At 41.5% G+C, this 27203-nt stretch overlaps 1 protein-coding gene across 1 annotated transcript in view; it reads left to right on the top strand.

Annotated features, from left to right (window-relative positions):
• Positions 1-4655: 4655 nt before the first annotated feature.
• Positions 4656-27203, top strand: part of CTBS (chitobiase) — a 46291-nt gene continuing 23743 nt past the window's right edge. The window contains exons 1-2 of the mRNA XM_021690211.1: positions 4656-4814; positions 26864-27002. Of these exons, the coding sequence (XP_021545886.1) occupies positions 4656-4814; positions 26864-27002 (298 nt within the window). The remainder of the gene's footprint in view (positions 4815-26863; positions 27003-27203) is intronic.

The following is a 27203-nucleotide window of genomic DNA, read 5'->3' as shown; positions in this document are numbered from 1 at the left end:
GGCGTACTTACCTCTCGTGTTTTCCAGCTTCCAAAATTATGTTGCTGTCACCTCCTTGTCCTTATGGGCTTCAGTTTTTATTGTAGTTTAAGCACGAGAGGAAGCAAAATTAGATGTTTGTATTTGACAAGATGGAAGAGCAGGATAAAAAGTTAGAGACCTTAAAGTGCTGTTTTTCAAAGCTAGGAGGGCACAAGATACCACAGATAGAGATCAGGGCACTTGTGACAAAGCCTGATTAGGACACTAAGAGGTGGAATCTCTAAAAAGTAATGAAAAATTTTTAAAAAGATTATAGTAAATGATGATAAGCTGCATGTCTTCTGACCCTTAGTACAAAGAAAAATTTTAAATAGCAATTGCCCTTGAAATTTTTAGGAGAAAACTTGCATTCTCTGTCCCTTGAATTTGTAACTCTCGTCCTGTCTTTAAAATGTAACACCCCAGGTGATAACCAAAACATTGCCCACAGGGACTAAAGAAAGAAAAGGTGGGGGAAAGGCTTTTTCAAATATAGACTGCTGAAAATGATAAGGAAAACAACTCTGTAGGTAGGGAAAGGAGGAGATGTATGAGAAAGGTATAAGGAATGAAAATACATTTTTACTGAAGGGAAAAGTAAAAGCAATATTGTCCTAAATTGAGATTGGTTTTTTAGAGAGGAAAAACGTAGAACAAAATCTGAATGAAAAAGAAAGTTGTGGAAGGTTTGTGAAGGGGAATCTTTGGAAAGGAATTTTATGGGTGGTCAGGACTGATGAAGATTGGAATAAATGAGTTTAAAAAGTACACTGGTATAAGATTGAAATGTGGTTTTCTCTCAATTAAAAAGACAACATTTTCTTGTATTGTTGGTCTGCTCTTGATAAAAAATTATAAACAAAGTTTTACAATGAATTAAATTTAAAAATGATAAAGTTTATAGTTAAATTAAAAACAAGGTTTGTAGGTGTTGTCTTTACCAGGTTTATAAGAAACTCCCATCAGATCTTTAACCATGGCCATTTTTAAGTCTGTCACTTGCAGAGTTGCTGTTTTCCTCAGGAGATTCATAGAAAAGACTTGGACAAGTACAGGTTTCTGGTAACCAGGATCAATTTGCCTTCATGTAGGAGGCATGAGTACTTAAGGATATAAGTATAAAAGGATAATAAACCTTTTAAGTACTCCCCCAAGGCTACCTGCATAGCCCCACAATATGTCATGGGATGGTGGCTGGGACCTGTCCCTGTTCTCCTTCCTCACGTCAGTAAAATGTACATCAGTGGGCATAATGTTAACAAGTAGAGATTTGCCTCTGCCGTAGGACATCTTACAGGCTTTGCTGGAGACTGCCAGGGAAAGGAGGGGCAGTGAATCCACAGAAAATTCAAGGCCCAGGCACTGCCATAAGGTTTTGGGTATCATCTGGTCGGGTAAGACTTAACGTTGTCCCAAAAGTTATGATTGATAAGGTACAATCCTATCCAACCCCTAAAGATGTGAAGGAGGTGCAAGCCTCTGTAGAGATTTGGGGGTTGGGGAGGACTTTTCTTCCCTACCTGGCATAGTGCTTCCATCTCTTATTCTGCCGGGTAAAGAAAGGGCACACGTGGGACTGGGGATCAGAGCAGTAAGCTGGTTTTGAGAAAGCAAAAATACTAGCAAAGCCGATTAAAGCTCTGGGCATCTCCCAAATAGGGCTAACACTTGAGTTAAATATGTCTGTGACTCCAAAGATACGGGTAGACAGAGGGGAGAGTGCCCCTAGGGTTTTGGTCCCAGTTCTGGAAGGGGGCAGAAACCCAACATACCCCATAGAGCAGCCGCTCCTAGCAGGGTACACAGCGCTCCCCCCCAGGTAGGGCCTCTCCCACTGCAGCCGCTGGGTGGAGCTGAGTGGTCTGGCCAGTGATCACGCAGGAGCCCTGACCGTTAACCCTTTACACTGACAGCTGGGCTCTACCAAAGGGATTAGCTCTATGGCTTGGACAATGCGAGGCCAAGGGGTGGATGATTACGAATAAGCCCTTGTGGGGTAAAGATGTGTGGGAAGACATTCGAGTCCATCTGCAAGATCTTGTCTGAGGCAGGCCTCACTGTTTTCCATGCCACAGCTCATAAGGCACTGACCCCCTGGCAGTTGGGAAGTTGATGCCCTACCTCAGGCACAGGCCTTAGCTAATGACCCTTCAGTAGGTACAGCAGATTGGGTGCACAGAAAGAATGGCCATCACAATGCCCGGGTGGGATGGCATTTTGTCAATGATGCCAAATTGCCCTTGGAGTACAGTGACTTCACTAAGGAGGGAACAGGTTGTCCTGGGTGTTCTAAACAGCTCCCAAGGCAACTGCTGAAAGAATCTGGGGCCATTTGCTGCAGTTCCCAACCGGTGAAGAACTGGCAAACTGATTATATTGGCCCCCTCCAAGTGAAGATTCCATGTATGCCCTGGTTCGTGTGCACACTGCATCTGGCCTAACCCAAGCTTTCTCTTCCCGCTGCGCACGGCAGGCTGCCACCATTAGGGGATTAGAGAAACTGAGAACTATGTATGGGTAGCCTCATCAAATAGATAGCAATTGGGGAGTCACATTTTGAAGGTCATGATATATAAGACTGGGCAAAAAAAAAAAAAAAAAAGACATCAAATGGAGGTTTCATCTCCCCCATGATCCATAAGCAGCAGGGTTGGTAGAGAGAAAAAATATTAACACAGCAGATTAAATTAATAGATAAAACCACCTTCGGCAGGTAGACTAAAGTACTGTCTAGGCTTTAATACGTTTGAATAATCAGTGAGTAGGACCAGTTGCCCCATATCCCAGACTGGGGACCCCTGACAAGGCCCCCAACACCAAACAGGTGTGGACGTGACAGGAAACAGCCCTTGCTCCAACTCTCAACCATGGGTCAGCATGCCATGCTGCTGAGAACACCAAGCCCCGTGATGCCTGGGAAAGGAATGATCTACTGGAATTTGCAATGGGGCATGCTGACAGGGCTGGTGAGTTACTTCACATTCCTGGGTGAGGAGGGACTACTCATTCTCCACTGGGATCCATTGTCCTGCTGCAAGCTGGACCTGTTGAAATGCACTGTGCCTGAAATGGAACAGACACGTGGAGAGAGAGGAGAAGGCGAGGGTCCTATTCTGGCATGTCCTGTCCCCAGTCTGTCTCCTCACGCCTGACAGTGCTGCCCCCCTGGCCAACATGCACAGTATGCACAACTGAGGCAGACTCCTAAAGCTGCCAACCTCCCTCTCTCCTCAAGCCCAGGTGGGCACTGTCTCCCTGGTACGGTTACTGGCTACAGTCTTCGTTCCCTCCACGGCCTTGGAGGGTGGTACAGCACGTGGAGAAGCCCTGGCTGAATTCAGTCAGCAAGCCCTGAATGATAGCCCAAAACACCTGTCCTTACTGAGCACTGAAATGACTCTAAGGAGAAAAACTGTCCTCTAACATAGGATGGCCTTGGACATTATTCTTGCCTCACAGGGAGGCACCTGAGCCATTATCAAAACTGAATGTTCTCAGCTCCTACCTGGTGAGTCTGCTAATGTATCATCCTTATTAAATCACAGGAAGACACAGGTGAATGCCCTGAGTGATCCAACTCCCAGCCTAGAGGATTTAATAAATTGATGGTTTGGATCCCGGGGCTTTTGATAGAAAGAGTTGTCACTAACCTGGGGAATTATTGTCTTCATCTGTGTTTTCTCTTACGTGTACCTGTATCGTCACTATGGCATCTGCCTCCAATGCCCAGATAGCCACCAAAAGAGCCACCTCCAGGTTAACGAAACCCCGTGCTGACCACTCAGGGCTCATTGTGGAAGAGGGGGGCATGTGAGATTGTAAGAACTGGTCACCAGGGGTGAAGTGTTGGGAGTGTCATCAAAAAGACATGACCGCTGATTGACCTGTGAGCACTCTGAGGCTCCTCACCCCTTCGTCTGTCCTTGGAACGTGGGTTCCGCTGGCCTTTCCTGCTCCCAAGGGCTGCTCCAAGGACATAGCCTTGAGATGGTGATGTAGTTTTGAAAACACCTGCACGGCCTATGCAACTGAGCCCAGTTGGGGCCCCTTTATAAAGCTTTTTAAGATCTGGAGGGCTGCCGCTCAAGACAAGCCTCGTATGTAAGCTCCACTGGCCTTACTAAAACGGCCACCTGCCAACCTGGAGTGACCTGCCTCTTTATTCCGTCCCTCCCTGCCCTCTGTGTGCGGGGCCCAGTTTCAGAGCACACCAGGAAAGCTCCCGAACCCCCTGCCCCATTCCAACCATGGTGCTCAGTCATCCCTATCCAGGTCCCCTACTTCTCCATTTGGGGGGCCCCCTCCACTTTCAAACTGTACAAGGAGTACAAAGGGCCATGACACGAAGGCAGGTGCAGAGTGTTGAGGGGGTATAAACGGTACTGATGATGATGACTTGATTGAGTCAGCAGGTCTGCTGGGGGCCCGAGGCACTGGCTTGCCAGGGCAGGTGTTCAAGGCAGCCTTTCTCCTTCACCCCACCTTCTTGTCCCCATTGGCCAAGACTGCCCAGCCCTTCCTGTGTCAGCCCCTCCCAAGTCCGCTCTGCCCCAAGGCAGGGCCCGCCTTGCTGAGAGTCTCGACCGGAGCCAGCAGGTGGAGGAACCCGCTCCCGCCCAGGAGTGGCTGCCGTCATGTCCCCGCCGCAGTTTGGTCGCCTGTGCCTCCTCACCCGCCCACCACATGGCGTCCCCGGGCTCGCTGTGCTGCTGCTGCCATTCTGGGCAGGGGCCCACTGCCCTTGCCAGGATCCAGCGTTGTGCCAGCCCATCACCCAGCACCGTGACTTCGAGGTCAGTGCCTGTCCCTCGCCCTTTCGGGTCTGGTCCTTATGGCCTGGTAAGAAGTTAGAGTAAAACTCAGCCCTACGAAGAGGTGGTGTGGGTGCAGTCACCAACTCTGACCACTCCCTGAGGGCCTCTTCATGGATTCCTTCCTCGTGTGATGAGGACACTCCGAGAGGTTGAGGCAGGTGTTCAAACCCAGGTCTGACCCCCAAAGCCAAGGTCCTTCCATTGCCCTGCAGTGCCTCTCGGGGGGGCCCTCTGGACATACTAGCAAGGAGGTAGGATAATGAGGTATTTCCTAAGTAGCGAGTTCCACCATTTTCTAAGAGAATGAATATTCAGCATCAGAGAATCTCAGCACTCCAACACAACACTGGAATGCAGAATGTTCTACTTACCTTTGCTTTTCCCTATCTACCAGCCCTTCTTTTAGGCGCCTCAAAACAATCCAAGAAGGATGGTAAAAATAATTCTCCTTGTACCCACCTAACAATTTATAAGGCTTTGGGGAACTTTAATCAAACACCCTTTCACAGGCAGTGTGAAAAACCACCTGACCCCTAGAGTTTGATGACTACAACAGGAGTTGAAGGAGGAAAGGCTTAATCCTGTGAAAAATAATAGACAGAAACCTCCTTTAACTTTTTGAGGAGCCTCCATACTGTTCTCCAGAGTGGCTGCCTCTGCGTTTGCATGCCCACCAACAGTGCAAGAGGGTTCCCCTTTCTTTGCATCCCCTCCAACATCTGTTGTTTCTTGGGTATTAAAGAGGGCACTTGTTACGATGAGCACTGGGTGTCGCGTGTAAGTGATGAATCACTGAATTCTACTCCAGAAACCCATATTGCACTGCATGTTAAAATTTAAATTAAAAAAAAAAAAAAAAAAAGGGAAGGAAACTTCCTAAAGTAATGGTCAGGAGGCCAGGCAGGGGGAGCGCTCACCTCCTCCTCAAGTACAGACCCAATAGGGAAAGCAGGGGTACTTTGCAGGTGGTGCTACTTTACTACCCTAACAGGGAGAAGAAAGGCTTTCCTCCTTTCTGGCAACAGCCCAACCAATGAGACATCGTTACAACTTAGCCAATCAAAAGCCACTATACTTCAAACTCCCAGTTTACTCCAATTGATGTTTTGTTTGTAACAGTCTTCCTCACTTCCCCTTTCCCTCCAAAAGGAGTGTTTTTCTTCTTTGTTTCGTGGTTTTGCTGTAGCTCGTTTGTCCTGGTTTGCAATTTTCTGCTATTCCCAAATAAACACTTCTTTCCTGGTAAAATAGCTGACAGCTTTTTTTTTTAAGGTTAACATTACTTAGTGATCAGAAGTGGGATCCAGAGAAGATCCCAGCAGCTCTGAGGCTGGTGAGCAAACAGGTGCTGGTACCCATGGAGCTTGTGCTCGTTGCTTTCTTGCCGACCCTGGGGTTTGAGGGTAAGTTTTGTTCCGGATTTCAAGCTCCATGCTTTGTGTTTGAGTTTTCCAGACATTATTTGGGGTTTGTTTCAAGGCCGTGTTTTTGTTTGTTTTCTGAGAGTACTCACTTTGGCCCTTGGTAGGACTCCTGTCTGGAACTGGACTGTTCCTACTGGAACTGTGTTGGCCTTTGGTCTGATTCCTTCTGGAACCAGGCTGTTCTGTTGAAACTGCTGTTTAGGAATTTTTCTCTTTAGAGAAAAACCTTCAGGAAATGGGACCCCAGTCATCAATGCTTTGAGGGTGTCCCCGGCCAGGCTCTGGCCAGTTTTGTTTTAAAACTATGGTCTCAGGGCACCTGGGTGGCTCAGTCAGTTGAGCAGCTGCCTTCAGCTCAGGTTGTAATCTCGGGGTTCTGGGATCAAGCCCCGTGTAGGGCTCCCTGCTCAGTGGGGAGCCTGCCTCTCCTGCCTTCCCCCTGCCCCGCTCGCTCACTCGCTCGCTCTCGCACTCTCAAATAAATAAAATCTTTAAGAAAACAAAAAAACTATGGTCTCTCTCATATGCACTTATAAATTAAATGGACTGACTTAACCAAAATGTAGAACATCAATGGCCATTATGGGGAATTTCGATCTCCCCAAACCTGCTTTACTTGAAGTTAGCTATGGCTCCAAAACAAAAAACTGAATGGGATGCTTATTTTAAATGGTACCTCGAGGCTTCCAGATGTTCTCAGGATTCTAAGTTTGCATCTTTGAAAGATACTGTTTCTAACCTAACTGAGGCAAACAATTGAAAGGAGTCTAAATGGCTTCTGAGGCCCCCTTTCCCTCCCTCATCTTCTTTGCAGACATGACTCTGTCTTCTCCTTCCTCTCCTGAGCCTCTTAAAAACCATATTCTTTATTTCTTTTAACTTTATTTTTTATTTTTTATTTATCGGAGAGAGGGAGAGAACACATGAGTGAGAAGGGCAGAGGCACAGGGAAAAGCAGACTCCCCACTGACTGCTGAGCAGGGAGCCCAAGGTGGGGCTCGATCCCTGGACCCTGAAATCATGACCTGAGCTGAAGGCAGACGCTTAACCGACTGAGCCACCCAGGTGCCCCAAAACCTTCCTCTTTAAAGTTTTTTGTTGACCTAAACAAAACCCAAGTTTCTTATGATCCCTTATTTCTTATGATCCCCCTTATAAGGCCGAATTGTGAGCCATAAAGTTTCCTAAAGTGACTGAGTACCCCATAAATTTGCTGAAAAATTTAGCATATTCAGACTTCATTTCTCAGATTTATATCAACTAGTCCACCTGCTTAGTGGTGGGGACCAGGCCAAATATTGGATGAAACTAACCCTAAGGTAACATCCTGATGGTGATTTAGAGAAATCCCAAATTTTTGACAAGATGCTAGAACACTCACTGGAAATCTCTACTGAGCAATTAGAGTAGCTTTTGTTAAGCCTGCTGATTGAAACAAGATTCAAGCTTATACACAAAAGCCTGACAAACCTGTTTATGATTATTACAATCAACTCCAAATTGTATTTTAAGAATATTCTGGTCTTTCTGTAGATGTTGAATCCACCTGGGTAGCATTTCATTCTGTTTATTAATGGGCTTAACTGGGACCTTTCTCTTTTAGTTAAAAGGATCAGGATGAAATAAGAAACTTACCACTCCAGATTTAGTTAATTTGGCAAATCTGCTCACTCACATCCTTGATGAACCACCTAAAAGAAAGACTGCTAAAAATCTCAATTTTCAACTCCAGCAAATGAAGGCCCCTAAACAAATCCCAAATCCCCATAGTTTCTGTTGTTACTGTTCTAAAGAGCCAGGGCATTGGGAAAAAGAGAGTTTTATGAATTTAAGCATTCTTAAATGGTACCTTCAGCCTTCTCGTTGGCCTTTCCAATGTCCTCTTAATTCCCGGTAACAGAGTTCCAAGGAATTATAGGGGCTCTTCTCAATCCTCTCTCTCAATTGGCTTCAGAGAAACCACTCTCCAGACTGGAAATGAAAATCTGTTTTTTTTTGATACCAGAACTACACTCTCAGTGCTTAACCCCACTGCTACAGAGCAGCCCCTGCCTTAGAGCACTAAAACAGTTCAAATAGTGGGGGGTCTCTAATAAACCTCAACAAGATCCTGTCTCTGAACCTTTTCCCTTTTGTGTAGGCCCTTTGAGACCTACCCTTTTTCTCTTTAGTTATTCTACCTCCATTTATTGGGCTGAGAGTTCTTAGAAAAGTATCATGCCAATATTTTTCTCAAATGGGAGAATTAACTCTAGAATTTGACAAGAGTAATGAAAATAGCCAACCAAGGAAATTAAATGACCCTTCAACATATTTTATTTATTCGTATTGGCTGAGCTACCATCCTTTTTATGGGCAAAAGCCTCAATTGATACTGGCAAAATCCCCAGTGCACCTCCCATCAGGATTCAAATAGATCCCTTAAAACCTCTCCCATAATTAATGCCCTATAAATAAGGCTCTCAAGGAGACATCAAGTCCATAATAGAATATTACAATGCTTGGGGCTTCATTGTCTCCTGCAGTAGTGCCTGTAATACCCCTATTTTAGCTACAAGAAAACCCAATGACAAGGATGGAGGTTTGCCCAAGACCTCCAAGCAATAAATAACATTGTTATTTCTTGGCACCCTGTGGCTCCTAACCCCCTCCCCCATTTTGCCAAGGGTGAAACTGCAAACATTTATACTGTTAGTTGTTATGTTTTGGGGGTAGCTCATGACTTTGGAATATTATGGGGACAATGGGCTGTCCTTATCTCTAATGGAAATAAAATTTAAAATGGCTCCTATGTCCAAAATTTATTAGAAGCCATATTTTTGTTGACTGCCCTAGCTCTGAAGGTTCCTGGCATTTCAGACTCACTCCCTGGAGGACAAAGTAATCCACCTCACTATTTCTGCCAAAATTGCTCTTCTCAAGGAAATCATTGGCCAGACCTCTCCCATAGCTCAAAGGGATGTTCTCTCAAATGATAATTTTGGAAAATTTGACCAGAAATACCCAACAATTGGCCCTAGAGAAGGGAAAAATATTGGAAATCTAATAATTGTTGGCTCCATAAAAAGACAACTCTGTTGTGGGCCAAATAACACTATGGCCCTACCAGAAATTCTAAAATTTCCTGTACTTAACCACTGTACATGCATTGAACAATTAGTCTGCTGACAAATGATAGCATTTATGAACAAATTTTGGTGGGGAAAAGTTAATGAGGCTTTCCAAAGTGCCTACCATCCAGAGAAATCTGTTCCTACAAATGCATTTTAGACAACTTCCCCTCTCATGGATAAATATATTTTAGTCATGGTTTGTGTGTTTTCTCACTGGACCAAAGCTTTCTCTTCTAAGTCAGGCCAATGCTTCTCTCAGAAAGATTATACCTGGGGCACCCCTCTCAGATATTACAGTGATCAGGGAACCTATTTTACTGGTCAGGTTCTATGCTGTTTGGCGGGTTTTACAACACTTTCATTGTGCATACTGTCCTCAATCCTCAGGGTTAGTCACATGCACTAATGGCACTATTAAGATTCAACTGGCAAAATTAATAGAGATCCTCCAAATACCTTGGCCTAAAGCACTGCTGTTGGTCCTCTAACTCTCAGATCCACCCCCATTTGAACTCCTCGCTCTCACCCTTGTAATAGTCATAGGACATCCAATGCACTTTGCCCTGCCTCCTCTGACCCACAGTTAATAAAAGGAGAGACATACTTCAATATTGTAAAGGTCTAATTGCTTCTATTAAAAATAACTATACTTTGTTATTTAAAATTTTTTAAATTCCAGTATAATTAGCATACAGTGTTGTATTAATTTCAGGGTGTACAATATAGTGATTCAACAGGTCTGTACATTACTCAGTGCTCATCATAACTGTATTCTTAATCCCTTTCACCTATTTTACCCATCCCTCCATCCCTCCCCCTCTGGTATCCATCAGTTCTCTTTTTTTTAATTTTTTAAATTTAATTTTATTATGTTAGTCACCATACAATACATCATTAGTTTTTGATGTAGTGTTCCATGATTCATTGTTTTCATATAACACCCAGTGCTCCATGCAGTACGTGCCCTCCTTAATACCCATCACCAGGCTAACCCAACCCCCCACACCCCTCCCCTCTAAAACCCTCAGTTTGTTTCTCAGAGTCCATAGTCTCTCATGGTTCGCCTCCCCCTCAAATTCCGCCCCCTTCATTTTTCCCTTCCTTCTCCTAATGTCCTCCATGCTATTCCTTATGCTCCACAAATAAGTGAAACCATATGATAATTGACTTTCTCTGCTTGACTTATTTCACTTAACATAATCTCCTCCAGTCCCATCCATGCTGATGCAAAAGTTGGCTATTCATCCTTTCTGATGGCTGAGTAATATTCCATTGTATATATGGACCACATCTTCTTTATCCATTCTTCTGTTGAAGGGCATCTCGGTTCTTTCCATAGTTTGGCTATTGTGGACATTGCTGCTATGAACATTGGGGTGCATGTGGCCCTTCTTTTCACTACATCTGTGTCTTTGGGGTAAATCCCCAGTAGTGCAATTGCTGGGTCATAGGGTAGCTTTATTTTTAAATTTTTGAGGAACCTCCACACTGTTTTCCAAAGACGCTGTACCAACTTGCATTCCCACCAACAGTCTAAGAGGGTTCCCCTTTCTCCACAACTTCTCCAACATTTGTCATTTCTTGCCTTGTCAATTTTTGCCATTCTAACTGGTGTAAGGTGGTATCTCAATGTGCTGTGTTTTTTTTTTTTTAAGATTTTATTTATTTGCGAGAGAGAGAATGAGAGACAGAGAGCATGAGAGGGAGGAGGGTCAGAGGGAGAAGCAGACTCCCTGCCGAGCAGGGAGCCGATGCGGGACTCGATCCTGGAACTCCAGGATCATGACCTGAGCCGAAGGCAGTCGCTTAACCAACTGAGCCACCCAGGCGCCCTCAATGTGGTTTTTGATTTGAATTTCCCTGATGGCTAATGACGATGAACATTTTTTCATGTGTCTGTTAGCTATTTGTATGTCTTCTTTTGAGACGTGTCTGTTCATGTCTTATGCCCATTTTTTGATTTGATTATTTGTTTTTTGGGTGTTGAGTTTGGGAAGTTCTTTATAGATCTTGGAAATCAGCCCTTTGTCTGTAGTGTCATTTGCAAATATCTTCTCCCATTCTGTGGGTTGCCTCTTTGTTTTGTTGACTGTTTCCTTTGCTGTGCAGAAGCTTTTTATCTTGATAAAGTCCCAAAAATTCATTTTTGCTTTTGTTTCACTTGCCTTTGGAGATGTATCTTGAAAGAAGTTGCTGTGGCCGATGTCGAAGAGGTTACTGCCTATGTTCTCCTCTAGGATTTTGATGGATTCCTGTCTCACATTGAGGTCTTCCATCCATTTTGAGTTTATCTTTGTGTATGGTGTTAGAGAATGTTCGAGTTTCATTCTTCTGTATATAGCTGTCCAATTTTCCCAGCACCATTTATTGAAGACACTGTCTTTTTTCCATTGCATATTTTTTCCTGCTTTGTCGAAGATTATTTGACCATAGAGTTGAGGGTCCATGTCTGGGCTCTCTTTCTGTTCCATTGGTCTATATGTCTGTTTTTGTGCCAGTACCATGCTGTCTTGGTGATCACAGCTTTGTAATATAGCTTGAAATCGAGCACTGTGATGCCCCCAGCTTTTTCTTTTTCAACATTTTCTTGGCGATTCGGGGTCTTTCTGATTCCATGCAAATTTTAGGAATGTTTGTTCCAGCACTTTGAAAAATGTCATTGGAATTTTGATTGGGATGGCATTGAAGGTATACATTGCTCTGGGCAGCATAGACATTTTAACAATGTTTATTCTGCTGATCCATGAGCATGAAATGTTTTTCCATCTTTTTGTGTCTTCAATTTCTTTCCTGAGTGTTCTGTAGTTCCTAGAGTATAGATCCTTTACCTCTTTGGTTAGGTTTATTCCAAAGTATCTTATGGTTTTTGGTGCTATTGTAAATGGAATTGTTTCTCTAATTTCTCTTTCTACAGTTGCATTGTTAGTGTATAAGAAAGCAACTGATTTCTGTGCATTGATTTCGTATCCTGCCACATTACCAAATTGCTGTATGAGTTCTAGTTATTTGGGGGTGGAGACTTTTGGATTTTCCACATAAAGTATCATGTCATCTGTGAAGAAAGAGTTTGACTTCTTCTTTGCCAATTTGCATACCTTTTATTTCTTTTTGTTGTCTGATTGCTGTTGCTAGGACTTCTAGTACTATGTTGAACAATAGTGGCAAGAGTGGGCATCCTTGACATGTTCCTGATCTTCTGGGAAAGGCTTTCCTCTTTTCCCCATTGAGGATGATCTTCGTTGTGGGTTTTTCATAGATGGATTTTATGAACCTGAGGAATGTTCCCTCTATCCCTATACTCTGAAGAGTTTTAATCAGGAAAGGATGCTGTATTTTGTCAAATGCTTTTTCTGCATCAATTGAGAGGACCATATGGTTCTTCTCCCTCCTCTTATTAATGTGTTCTATCACACTGATTGATTTGCGAATGTTGAACCACCCTTGCATCCCAGGGATAAATCTCACTTGGTCGTGGTGGATGATCCTCTTAATGTATTGTTGGACCCTATTAGCTAGGATTTTGTTGAGAATTTTGGAATCCATACTCATCAGGGATATTGGTCTGAAATTCTCCTTTTTGATGGGGTCTTTGCCTGGTTTGGGGATTACGGTATTGCTGGCCTCATAGAATGAGTCTGGGAAGCTTTCCTTCTGTTTCTGTTTTTTGAAACATCTTCAGGAGAATAGGTATTATTTCTTTTTTGAATGTGGTAGAGCTCCCCAGGGAATCCATCAGGCCCTGGACTCTTGTTTTTTGGGAGGTTTTTGATCACTGCTTCAATCTCGTTACTGGTTATTGGCCTATTCAGGTTGTCAATTTCTTCCTGTTTCAGTCTTAGGAGTTTATAGGTTTCCAGGAAGGCATCCATTTCTTCCAGATTGCTCAGCTTATTGGCATATAGTTGTTGATAATAATTTCTAATAATTGTTTCTATTTCCTTGGTGTTAGTCGTGCTCTCTCCCCTTTCATTCATAATTTTATTAATTTGCGTCCTTTCTCTTTTCTTTTGGATAAGCCTGGCCAGTGGTTTATCAATCTTATTAATTTTTTCAAAGAACCAGCTTCTAGTTTCATTGATCTGGTCTACTGTGTTTCTGGTTTCTAATTCATTGATCTCTGCTCTAATCTTAATTATTTCTCTTCTAATGCATGGCTTAGGCATCGTGTGTTGCTTTTTCTCTGGTTCTTTAAGGTGTAGAGTTAGTTGGTGAATTTAGGATTTTTCTATTTTTTTGAGTGAGGCTTGGATGTCTATATATCTCCCCCTTAGGACTGCCTTTGCAGTGTCCCATAGGTTTTGGACCAATGTGTTTTCATTCTCATTGGTTTCCATAAATTGTTTAAGTTCTTCTTTGATTACCTGGTTGACCCAAACATTCTTGAGCAGAGTGGTCTTTAGCTTCCAAGTGTTTGAATTTCTCCCAAATTTTGTCTTGTGATTGAGTTCCAGTTTTAGAGCATTATGGTCTGAGAATATGCAGGGAATAATCTCAGTCGTTTGGTATTGGTTGAGACCTGATTCGTGACCCAGTATGTGGTCTATTCTGGAGAAAGTTCTGTGTGCGCTCAAGAAGATTGAGTATCTGTTGTTTTAGGGTGGAATGTTCTGTATATATCTCTGAAGTCCATCTGGTCCAGTGTGTCATTCAAAGCTCTTGTTTCTTTGTTGATTTTCTGCTTAGATGATTTGCTTAGATGTCTATTGCTGAGAGTGGAGTACTGAGGTCTCCTACAATTAATGTTATCAGTATGACTCTCTATTTTGGTTAACAGTTGGCTTATGTAGATGGCTACTCCCATTGGGGGTGTAGATATTTATGATTGTTAGATCTTCTTGTTGGATAGACCCTTTAAGAATGATATAGTGTCCTTCTGTGTCTCTAACTACAGTCTTTAGCTTAAAATCTAATTTGTCTGATGTAAGAATTGCTACCCCAGCTTTCTTTTGAGGTCCGCTGGCATGGAAGATGGATCTCCATCCCTTCACTTTCAGTCTGGATGTATCTTTAGGTTCAAAATGAGTCTCTTGTAGACAGCATATGGATGGGTCCTGTCTTTTTATCCAATCTGCAACCCTGTGCCGTTTTATGGGACCATTTAGGCCGTTCACGTTAAGAGTGATTATTGAAAGATATGAATTTCTTGTCATCATGTTGCCTGTGAAGTCCTTGTTTCTATAGATTGTCTCTGTAAATTTCTGTTGTAGATCACTCTTGGGGTCTTTCTCCTTTTATAGAACCCCCCTTAATATTTCTTGCAGGGCCGGCTTAGTGGTCACATATTCTTTCAGTTTCTGTCGGTCTTGGAAGCTCTGCATCTCTCCATCCATTCTAAATGACAGCCTTGCCGGGTAAAGTATTCTTGGCTGCATGTTTTTCTCATTTTGTACCCTGAATATATCTTGCCAGGCCTTTCTGGCTTGCCAGGTCTCTGTGGATAGGTCTGACGTTATTCTGATGTTCCTCCCTCTGTACGGAGGAACCTCTTCTCCCTAATTGCCCTTAAGATGGTTTCCTTGGTTCTAAGATTTGTGAGTTTTACTATTACATGCCAGGGCATTGGCCTGTTTTCCTTGATCTTGGGAGGGGTCCTCTCTGCCTCTAGGACACGAATGTTTGTTTCATTCCCCAGATTAGGGAAGTTCTCAGCTCCAATTTGCTCTAATATATCTTCTAGTCCTCTCTCTCTCTCTCCCCACCCCCTCAGGGATCCCAATAATTCTGACATTGGAAATTTTCATGGTATCACTTATTTCTCTGATTCTGTTTTCATGGATTGTGAGTTTCACCCCCAGTTTCTCCCTGGCTTCCTCTTTTTCCTTCTTTTCTATCAATTGGTCTTCTAGATTACTAATTCGTTCTCTTGCCTCGCTTACCTTAGCTGGTAGATTGTCTAGTTTAGATTGAATCTCACTGATAGCATTTTTAAGTTCTGCCAATTCAGCTTTCATTTCTGCCCTTAGAGACTCTGTGTTGCCATTAATCGATTTCTCCATTCTAGCTATTGTCTTCGTAATTGCTACCCTGAAGTCCATCTCTGACATCTTGATTGTATCTGTATCCATTTGTAAATCTGTGGCAGAAGTCACAGTCTCTGAGTCTTTCCTATTTTGGGGGTTCCTCCTCCTAGTCATTCTGTTGAGGGGTGGTTGAGGGAATGTACAGAGTCCAAATTATTGACCACAACCCAAGCAAGATGCACCTGTTTTATAGGGACCTTAGGGTTGTCGGCCTCTTGTTCTCCCAGCCTGTCTTCTGCGGGAGGGGCCTGCCTCGCTGTTACTCAGGCAACGCTGTTTGGGCAGAGTTGCTCTGCCCCCTGTGGTGGGGGATGGGCTCAGTGAAAACTGTTTATGGGGGGCTTTTGTTCTCTGGAGTCTTTCTGCATCTCTTCTGAGAGTCAGAGCAGAAGAGATCGTTTCCAACCCTCTGCCTCAGAACAGAGATCACAGTCTGTTCCTCAGTGAGCTCTCCAGGCCACACTATCTCCATTTCTGTCTGTGCTGCTATAAACTGCAGCGTCCTGGGTTTTGCGCCCCTCAGCAGCACTCCCAGTCCTCGCCTCCAGGTCGGGGCTCATCTCTGCCCTTTGTGCTTCTAAAACAGCCAGGCATCCCCAGTTCACAAGCACAGCCCCGCCCCTCCAGGTTTCAGCCTGGGGGGCTGCCCTAAAGTCCTTTCCCCACCACTACCTGTCTGCGACTCTGTGCCCCATCCCCAGCGTGGGAGGCTTTTGCTCACCAGCAGTGCAGGATCCCCATGGCTCCCTCCCTCTTCCATTTATCTTCAGATATGTGCCTGTGGAATCACGGCTCCCTGCTTCATAGCTTGAAACCAACCGCCTGCGATATTTGTAGAGATCCAGATATATCTTCGTACATCTCAGGCTGATTTGGTGGGTGTTCAGAGTGGTCTGGTAGATATCCAGCTCAATTCAGGGGACCAGTTGGAATAGGGTCCCCTATTGCTCTGCCATCTTTATTCTCTGGTCTCTAGTTAACAGTGATTTTTTTGGTCTTTTTTCCCTTTGTTTCTTAAATTCCACATATGAGTGAAATCATATGGTATTTGTCTTTCTCTGACTTATTTCCCTTAGCATTATACCCTTTAGATCCATCCATGTTGTTGCAAATGGCAAGATATCATTCTTTTTGATGGTGGAATAATATTCCAGTATGTGTGTGTGTGTGTGTGTACACGTATACCTGTGTTTGTGTACACACTACACCTTCTTTATTCATTCATCTATCAATGGATACTTGGGCTTCTTCTATAATTTGGCTATTGTAGTAGATAATGCTGTAATAAACATGGGGTTGCATATATCTTTTTGAATTAGTATTTTTATATTTGGGTAAATACCCAGTAGTGGACTGCTACATCCTAGGGAAGTTCTACTTTTAATTTTTCGAAGAAGCTCCATACAGTTTTCCAAAGTGGCCGCACCAGTTTGCTTCCCCACGAAGAGTGCATGAGGGTTCCTTTTCCTCCACAGCCTCACCAACACTTGTTTCTTGTGTTTTTGATTTTTGCCATTCTGACAAGTGGGAGGTGATATCTTATTGTGGTTTTGTTTTGCATTTCCCTGATGATTAGTGATGTTGAGCATCTTTTCATGTGTCTGTTGGCCATCTGAAAGTCTTCTTTGGAGAAGTGTCTGTTCATGTCTTCTGCCCATTTTTAATTGGATTATTTGGGGTTTTGGTGTTGAATTGTATAAGTTCTTTATATAATTTGGATACCAACCCTTTATCAGATATGTCATCTGCAAATATCTTCTCCCATTCAGTAGGTTGCCTTTTAGTTTTGTTGATTGTTTCCTTCAATGTGCAGAAGCTTCTTATTTTGATGTAGTCCCAATAGTATATTTTTCTTTTATCCTCTGGCTTCAGGAGATCTATCTAGAAAAATGTTACTATGACCAATATCAGAGAAATTACTGCCTGTATTCTCCTCTAGGATTTTTATGGTTTCAGGTCTTACATTTAATCCATTTCAGTTTATTTTTCTGTATGATATGAGAAAATGGTCTGGTTTCATTATTTTGCATGTAGCTGTCCAATTTTCCCAACATCATTTGTTGAAGAGACCGTCTTTTTCCCATTGCATATTCTTGCCTCCTTTGTCAAAGATTAATGTCCATATAATTGTGGGTTTATTTCTGGGCTCTATTATTCTGTTCCACTGATCTATGTGTCTATTTTTGTGCCAGTACCATACTGTTTTGATTACTGTAGCTTTGCAGTATATCTTGAAATGTAGGATTGTGATACCTCCAGTTTTGTTCTTTTTTTCAAGATTACATTGGCTATTTGAGGTCTTTTGTGGTTCCATAGAAATTTTAGTATTATTCTAGTTCTTTGAAAAATGCTGTTGGTATTTTGATGGGGATTGCATTAAATCTGCAGATTGCTTTGGGTAGTATGGACATTTTAACAATATTGGTTCTTCCAAGGTATGAGCATGGAATATCTTTCAATTTGTGTTGTCTTCATTTCTTTCATCATTGTTTTATAGTTTTCAGAGTATAGTTCTTTCACCTCCTTGGATAAGTTTATTCCTAGGTATTTTATTATTTTTGGTGCAATTGTAAATGGGATTGTTTTCTTAATTTCTCTTTCTGCTACTTCATTAGTGTATAGAAATGTAATGGATTTCTCTATTGATTTTACATCCTGAAATCTTACTGAATTCATTTATCACTTATAGTGGCTTTTTTGGTGAAGTTTTTAGGGTTTTCTATATATAGTATTATGTCATCTGCAAATAGTAACAGTTTTAGATCTTCCTTACCAACTTGGATTCCTTTTTATTTCTTTTTCTTGTCCGATTGCTGTGGCTAGGACTTCCAGAACTATGTTGACTAAAAGCGGGGAGTGTGAACATCCTTGTCTTGTTCCTGATCTTAGGGGGAAAGCTCTCAGTTTTTCACCATTGAATATGATGTTAGCTGTGGGTTTTTCTTATATAGCCTTTATTTTTTGAGATATTTTCCCTCTAAATTTGTTTTCAGTTGAATGGATGTTGTACTTTGCTGAATGCATTTTCTGAATCTATTGAAATGATCATATGGTTTTTATCCCTTGTTGATGTGATGTATCATGTTGATTGATTTGTGAATACTGAATCACTCTTCTAGCCCAGGAATAAATCCCATTTGATTCTGGGGAATGATTTTTTTTAATGTATTGTTGGATTTGGTTTGCTAATAGTTTGTTGAGGATTTTTTGCATCTATGTTTACCAGAGATATTGGCCTGTAGTTTCCTTTCTTTCTTTCTTTTTTTTTCTTTCTTTCTTTTCTTCTTTTTTGTAATGTCTTTGTCTGGTTTGGGTATCTGGGTAATGTTGGCCTCATTGAATGAATTTGGAAGCTGTCTTTCCTCTTCTATTTTTTGGAATAGTTTGAGAGGAATAGATATTAACTCTTCTTTAAATGTTTGGTAGAATTCACCTGTGAAGGCATCTGGTCCTGGATTTTTGTTGGGCATTTTTTGATTAGACTCAACTTCATTGCTGGTAATCAGTCTGTTCAAATTTTCTATTTCTTTCTAATTCAGTTTCAGGAGGTTATATGTCTCTAGGAATTTATCTATTTCTTCTAGGTTGTCCCAATTTTTGTCATATATTTCTGTATTGCTGGTTGTTACTTCTCTTTTATTTCTGATTTTGAGTCTTTTCTTTCTTTTTTTTTGATAGTTTTGGCTAAAGTTTATTAATTTTGTTTATCTTTTCAAAGTAGTGGCTCCTGATTTCATTGATCAGCTCTAATTTTTATTATGTCCATCCCTCTACTGGTTTTGGGTTTGCTTTGTTCTTTTTCTAGCTCCTTTAGGTGTAAAGTTAGGTGGTTTGAGATTTTTCTTATTGAGACAAGCCTCTATTGCTCTAAAATTTCCTCTGAGAACAGCTTTTGCTGCATCCCAAAGATTTTAGATGGTTGTGTTTTCATTTTCATTTGTCTCCATGTATTTTATTTCCTCTTTGATTTCTTGGTTGACCCTCTCATTGTTTAGTAGCATATTGTATTACCTCCATGTATTTGTGGTATTTTTTCTTGTGGTTGATTTCTAGTTTCATAGCATTGTGATCAGAAAAGATGCATGGTATGACTTCTATCTTTTTGAATTTGTTGACTTATTTTGTGGCCTCACATGTGATTTATCCTGGAGAATGTTTCATGTGCCCTTGAAAAGAATGTGTATTCTGCTGTTTTAGGATGGAATATTCTGAATATATTAGATCTGTCTGGTTCAATGTGTCATTCAAAGCCACTGTTTCATTGATTCTGTTTAGATAATCTACCCATTGATGTAAGTAGGGTGTTAAAGTCCCTTCCTATTATTGCATCGCTACTGATTACTTCGTTTGTTATTAGCTGCTTTATGTATCTGGGTGCTCTCTTGTTGGGTGCATAAATGTTTACATTTGTTATATCTTCTTGTGGGATAGTCTTTGTTTTAAAATCTTTTGTCTGATGTAAGTATTGCTACCTCAGCTTTCTTTTCCATTTGAATGAGAAATACTTTTCCATCCCTTCACTTTCAATCTGCATGTGTCTTTATGTCCAAAATGAGTCCCTTGTAGGAAGCATAGAGATGGGTCTTGCTTTTTTTTTTTTAGTAGGCTCCATGCTCAGTGTGGAGCCCAATGTGGGCTGAGATCAAGAGTCAGATGCTCAACTGACTGAGCCACCCATGCACCCTGGGCCTTGCTTTTTTATCCATTCTGTCACCTTATGTCTTTTGATTGGTGCCTTTAGTCCATTTACATTCAAAGTAATTATTGATAGGTATGTACTTATTGCCATTTTGTTACTTGTTTTTCAGTTGTTTTTGTAGTTTTCTGTTCCTTTCTTCTCTTGCTCTCTTCCCCCACAGTTTGCTGGCTTTCTTTAGTGATATACTTGGATTCCTTTCTCTTTATTTTTTGTATATCTATTTCTGGTTGTTGATTTGGTTACAGTTAGGTTTATATATAACATCTTAGGCATATGTCAGTCTATATTAAGTGGATAGTCACTTAAGTTTGAATCCATTCTGAAAGCACTAAATTTTTACTCCTCTCCCCTTCATGTTTTCAGTATATGGTATCCTACTTTACATCCTTTTATTTTGTGAATTCCTTGACTGATTTTTATAGATATACTTAATTTTACTGATTTTGTGTTTCCTATTTTTCTTACTCTTTCCACTCAAAGAGTCACCTTTAACATTTCCTATTTCTATAGCACTAGAGTAGTGGTCATGAAATCCTTCAACTTTTGTTTGTCTGGGAAACTATCTTTCCTTCTATTCTGAATGAAAACCTTGCTGGATAGAGTATTCTTGATTGCAGAGTTTGTTTGTTTTTTAGCACTTTGAATATATCATGCCACTCTTCTCTGGCCTTCAAAGTTTCTGCTAAAAAATCAGCTGATAACCTTATGGGATTTCCCTTGTATGTAACTGTTTGCTCTTGCTACATTTAAAATTCCCTGTTGACCATTCCTTTTTACCATTTTAATTACTGTGTGTCTTGATGTGGACCTCCTTGGCTTGATTTTGTTGGGGGCTCTCTGTGCCTCCTACATCTGGATATCTGTTTTCTTCCCAAGATTCAGGAAGTTTTAAACTATTCTTCAAATACATTTTCTGTCCCCTTTTCTCTCTCTTCTTCTGGGATCCTATAATGCAAACGTTATTATGCTTGATGGTGTTGTTGAGTCCCCTTTCATCTATTTTCATTTTGGGTTATTTTATTTATTTATTTACTTATTTAGCCTCCTGTTCAGCTTGATTGCTTTCTTTTTTTTTTTTTTAATTAATTTATTTGACAGAGAGAGACAGCGAGAGAGGGAACACAAGCAGGGGGAGTGGGAGAGGGAGAAGCAGGCTTCCCGCCGAGCAGAGAGCCCGATGCGGGGCTCGATCCCAGGACCCCGGGATCATGACCTGTGCCGAACGCAGACGCTTAACGACTGAGCCACCCAGGTGCCCCCAGCTTGATTGCTTTCTATTACTCTGTCCTCCAGGTCACTGATCTATTCTTCTGTTTCTTCTACTTTCATATTTATTCCCTCTAGTGTTTTTAAATTTGTTATTGAGTTCTTATTAGAACTTAGATAAAAGAACCTGATTCGTTCTTTTTGATGTTTTCTGTCTCTTTGTTGAGGGTCTGACAGAGGTCCTTCACTCTTTTCTCAAGTCCAGTGAGTATCTTTATGACACTTTAAATTCTCTATCAGGCATATTACTTATCTGTTTCATTTAGCTCTCTTCCTGTGGTTTTGTCCTGTTCTTTCATTTGGGACATATTCCTCTCCTCATTTTGACTAACTCTTTGTGTCAGTTTCCTGTGTTAGGAAAGTCAGCTACATCTCTTGCTCTTGAAAGTAGTGGCCTTATGAATAAGAGGTTCTGTGGTGCTCTGCAGTGCAATGTCCCCTGTTCACCAGAAGCTGGTGCTTCAGGGATGCCTCCTATGTGTATTGTATGCACCCTGCTATTGTGGCTCAGCTGTGTTTGCCTTCAGTCCAGTCATCTGCAATGGCTCTTTTTGCCTGTTGTGGGCAGAGCTTAGTACCTGTGTTGTTAGAGGGTTAGTCTGGGGCTGCCTTTGGCTTGAGTTGAGTTTGACCAGGTGTTTTTCAGGGATGCAGTAGCATGGAACTATAGGACACTTTTCCTGTGTGGTCCCCTGAGGAGCTTTGTTTGGTGGCCAGGGCCATCAGATGTCTGCCCCTAGCCTACTGCTGGGGCTGCAGTTGGACTGGTCTGTGTAGTTACCTTCCCCTCTGCCAAGGGCAGGAGTCATTTTGGAGTGATGCTGGCCCCTGTTGGGGCTGCTTGTAGACTTCCACGTTTGTGACACCACTTTAGATGGGCTCGGGCTAAGGTTGTATTGGAGGGGGAAGGTCTGCAGGAGAATGTGGGGGCAGGATGCATGGTGCCAGCAAGGTCTGTGCTGGTCCAAAGTGGGAGAGGAGCTGCAGCCCCCCAGGAAACCTGCCAAGGCCAGCCAGTTTGTGGAGGGGCAGATCTACATAAGAATGTGGAGGTGAGGCATGCTGTTAGCAAGCTAGGTAGAGAGTGTTCCCGCAGCACTGTCTTCTGCAGTTGTCTGTGTATCTAGACTAGGGGAGGGAAATGGCACCTACCAGCTCTTTTGTTGTTAACGTCTCCCAAAGATCCCTGCCCCTCCAACACACACTATTATTAAGTAAATCTTCTTGTATACCCCTGGTGTTTTTCAAACTGCTGCTCTATGCTGTGTCTTAGAGGGGCCGTTTGGTGTGCTGTCTCTTTAAGGGTGAGAACTCAGTTTCCTATTGCCCTCTGGCTCTCTCAGAGCCAAGCCAGCTGATTTTTTTTTTAATTCCAGGTATTAATCCCCTTTGATTGTAAGAATGAAATTTGGCCCCTCCCATTTTCAAAGCCAAATGTTATGGGGATTTGTCTTCCCAATGTGGGTTCCCTGTGCCCGGGTTGCCTGGTATGGGGTCTGCTCCCCACTGCTACCTGTACCTATGGCAACCCTCCCTCCCATGGACAGTCCTGTGGGTCAGATTGTCTCCTGACCACATCTCCATCCTTCCTACCCTCTTTGATGTGCCCTCCTCTTTTATATTTAGCTGTGGAGAGTCTGTTCTTTCAGTCTTTGGGTCATCATCAGGGCTCAAAAATAAGCATACTTAGGTAGAGCAATCTTATCACAATGCACTCTCAAGAGATTTTGTGGGATGAAAAACACCTCCATTAAAAAGTCTTCTGCCTCACTGGGAAGACCCTTATCAGGAACTGCAAACCAACCCTTGTGCCACGAAACTCCAGGGAATAGACTCTTGGATTCATGTAAAACACCTAAAGAAAGCACCAAACCATAACTGGACCTGCACACCATTTGATGACATGAAAGTAAAGATTTCCTGGAATTGAAGCAGATGATATCTGATGAGACAGTTTCCCAAGATGTCTGGACCAGGCCTGTATACCTTTTCCTCACCATTGATGCTTTTTTGTGGGAAGACAACGCCTCCTCTGCACTTCCCAAGCCCTTGTGGAAGGCAGAAACCTGTTCTTTAGGTTATACCTTTTTGGAAACAGCTTCATCATGATCCTGGGACAAATTAGTTTTTCACTTGCTTTATTTTTGAAGGGTTAGAAAGTTCAGAATTCATAAAAGTCCTTCATCTGAACTATTAACTGATTTTGGATTCTTATCCAGATTCATGGTTTCTGATTTTGCAACCACAGACTCTATTTTCAATGATACATTTGATTCCAAACAGTCTTTTGAGGTAACAATACTATTGTGAAACATCTTTGAGGTTGTGCTGTTTTGCAAAAAGTTCATCAGCTATTGCTTCATGTTTATATCTGCACTGTCACTTCTCAAGATGCCTCAGTTAAGTCTTTTAGTGTGGTCTTGTAGTATTTATGATTCTGTGTTCATGGTCTCTTTAAGTGGAGCCCGCCAGGAGGCATACATGGCTCCAGGTTTGCCTTCATAGAATCTTTCTCCCATAAGTTGGAATAAGTGTCAATAAATATTTCAGTGTCTACTTCCAGACCTAGAGTCCTGGTTTAGAACTATTATACAATTTGGAATTGGTAGTTACTTCTGTTTTGTATATTTGTTTATTTTGTTGCCTGTTAGACTTTAAAAAAATGTTGTCTCCATTAATGTGATGCTGGCTCAACCCTTCGAGATGATTTCCAACACAGATAACCTTGAGTAGATACTACTTTAGGTGGGAGTACCTGAGAGTTTCTCCCTCCTAATCAAATGTGAGTAACATAGAAGTACTTTCCCTCCAATATAGGATGTGACAACCAGGGGAAGATCCTTCCTGGTACTGAGGGACAAAACCACTAAATGTGGAAAACTTCCCTCTTGATCAGTGATGTTTTCAAAAAAAAGATCAAAAGTGGGAAATGTGAAAATTAACAAAAGGAAACCTCATTTAAAATGGAGTTGGGAGGCCAACAGGGGGCGCTGTCACATCCTGCCACTCATCAATTGCAGACCCAAAAAGGTACCCAAAGAAAAAGCAGGGGTACCTTGCACGTGGATACTACTTTACTATTCTCAGCAAGAAGGATTTCTTCCTCCCTCAGTAAAGCCCAGGTAATTAGAGACTCTCATAACTCAGCCAATGAAAAACCACTATATTTCAAGTTTCTAGTTTACTCTAATTGACTTTATTTATAATAGCCTTCTCAATTTCCCCCTTTCCTCTGTAAAAGAGCATTCCTTTCCTTTGTTCTGCAGATTTACCAATGCTATTGCCATAGCTTGCTTGTCCTGGATTGTAATTCTCTGCTATTCCTGAATAAACTCAGTTTTTTGCTGGTAAAATAACTGGCAGTTTTATTTTTAAAACTAACACAGTCCAAAGGGCAAATCTTTTTTAAAGATCGGGACAATTTCCAGTTCTTAATCTAACAGATTTTGAAGCAGAGGCATTTAAATGCCAGTAAAAAGGTATATATACATTGCTTAGGAGAAGAAGTAAAGGTGGTAAAGTGTTTGTAAAGAACCTACTTAGTGTGGAAACCAAACATCTGACTTATTTACTGTAGCTCCCAATACCTCTCGGCATTTGGAAAATCAATTATTCAAAGAAGCAAAATTTTGTTCATCTGTTCATGGTAAATGGTCTTTTTTGCTACTGACCTATATTCTTCAAACACAGATTAGACTACATTGCTCTTTTCACCCTTATATTTTCAGTGCATTCATCCAGTTATATTTTTAGGATTTCTATTATATCACAAGCTCTCAGTATACAAACTTAAACAATCTAAACAAATTCAATTAATTATCAGAATTAAAATAGGGGATAAGGTTTGTGATGGAAATATGAGTCTAAAACCTCCAAAACAATGGGCCATTCCAATTTCACATTCTGTACTTTTTATTTTAGTGGGCAATTGCCTAGGAGAAAAATGGGTTATGCATAGTTAATTCGGAAAAGTAAAAAATAAAAATGTAAGGAAAATGAGAAAATTAAGAAATGTCTGGTTTAACTCTTACACCTAGTTCTCTCCCACCCCTCACCCATCCATTCTCCTTACAGTGACCCAGGGATTACTGATCTCTCCCCCTTTCTCATTTGTTAATGCAAATCTTATTCCCTCCTCTGCTTAAAACACTAATGGTTGCCCATTCATCTCAGGATAAAATACAAAATCCCCAGTGATCTACAAAGCCCTACTTGATCTTGTCACTACCTACCTTACTAGTTTTATCTGATTTCACGTACTTTTAGGATTTCTGTGCTCCAGCCACATTGATATTCTTTTGGTTCCAAAAATTCAGAATTCTTCTGAGGTATTGAGACATTTGCCCTCTTTTGTTCCCTCTGCTGAGAATGCTCTTTTTGTTTATAGGTAACCCTGCATCGTGTCTAGGTCATTGCTCAGATTTCAGTTTTCCCCCAAGTGTGTAGTTCTGTTTTCCTGCCCTACCAGCGTAGCAGGCCCCCTTATATGCTGTCATGGATGCCTGCATTCTCATGCAGCCCTTAACACTCTTGTAATTGAACAGCTCATGGACCTAGTCTCTAACTTCTGTCACTAATGTCTAGCAATATACATTCCCTAAACCTTACTGAAATTCAATAAATATTCGCTAAATCAATGAATTAACACCTTACCTGGAATAAAATGATGAGACTTCTGTGCTTCTAGAATTATCTGGGCGGGGGGGCGGTGGATACTGGTGAAACATAACATCTACCACCTTAGAACTATTCTAAGAAGTCTGTCTCGCCAAAAACCATTCATAGTAAATGCAGGATCTGGGACATTTGTATAGATGGAGTAGCTCCATCTGCAGCAGCCAGAAACAAGTACTAATCAACCTCCCTTTCTCTTACTTTACTCATTCATTAGTAACAAAGTCCTGTTAATTTTGCCCTTAGGATCTTCCATATCTGTTCATGTATCTTATTTATCTCTGCCTTTCTACAAGTTTAATTTGAGGTCATCATCTCCTGCATAGATTCTTCTAACAGCTTTCCTATTAGTTATTCTTTCAGTTTTAGCCTCTGTTCCCACTTCAGCTGAAGGTATTTTTCTAAAATGTATATATAAATGCATACCTAAAATGTATACATTCTGCTTTTAAAATGCTTTCCCTCAGGATAGTGTACTAATTTCTCAAGAGGGCTTACAAGGCCTTTTATAACTTAACCCTGCCTACCACTCTTTGGTTCTTTATTGCTATCTCCTTCCAAATTCAAGGTGTCAGCTATACCTTAAATACTTACTTATGCAATCACCATGTTTTCTCTGCTTCTAGGTCTTGGCTCTTTCCACTATTTCTTCCTAGCCCTACTTTTGAGGCCTGGCTAATTTTTCCCACCACCAATTATATTAGGACACCTATGTCTTGTTTGTTGTACTCTTAATGCCTGGCATATGATCAGTGTTTAATGTTATTTTGGGTGGTCAGCATTGTATTCTTCTTGGTTTAAGTGATGATGCTTATCTTTGCTGTTTTGGCAGGTTTTTGTTTTTGATGTTGGAAATAAAACTTGGAAATTTTATGATTGGTCACAGATTACAACTGTGGTGATTTTTGGAAAATATGACCCAGAACTTATGTGTTATGCTCATTCACATGGAGCCAGAGTAGTGCTAAAAGGTGAGTTACAGTTTTTACCAGATGTGTCCAGCCAATTGGTATTTACTTGCATTGTTTGCCATCCTGACTTTCCAAATAATTCCCTTTTCATGTTTATCTGGTAAATTTATCATCCTAAAATTAATCTTATATACTAATTCATTTCACAGATAGTTTTTTTTTTAAAGATTTTATTTATTTATTTGACAGAGAGAGACAGCA

This window comes from Neomonachus schauinslandi, chromosome 4 (assembly GCF_002201575.2).
Source record: "Neomonachus schauinslandi chromosome 4, ASM220157v2, whole genome shotgun sequence".
NCBI classification, from domain to species: Eukaryota; Metazoa; Chordata; class Mammalia; order Carnivora; family Phocidae; genus Neomonachus; species Neomonachus schauinslandi.
The sequence above is the reverse complement of the archived record's forward strand: the minus strand, read 5'-3'. Positions and strand labels throughout refer to the sequence as shown.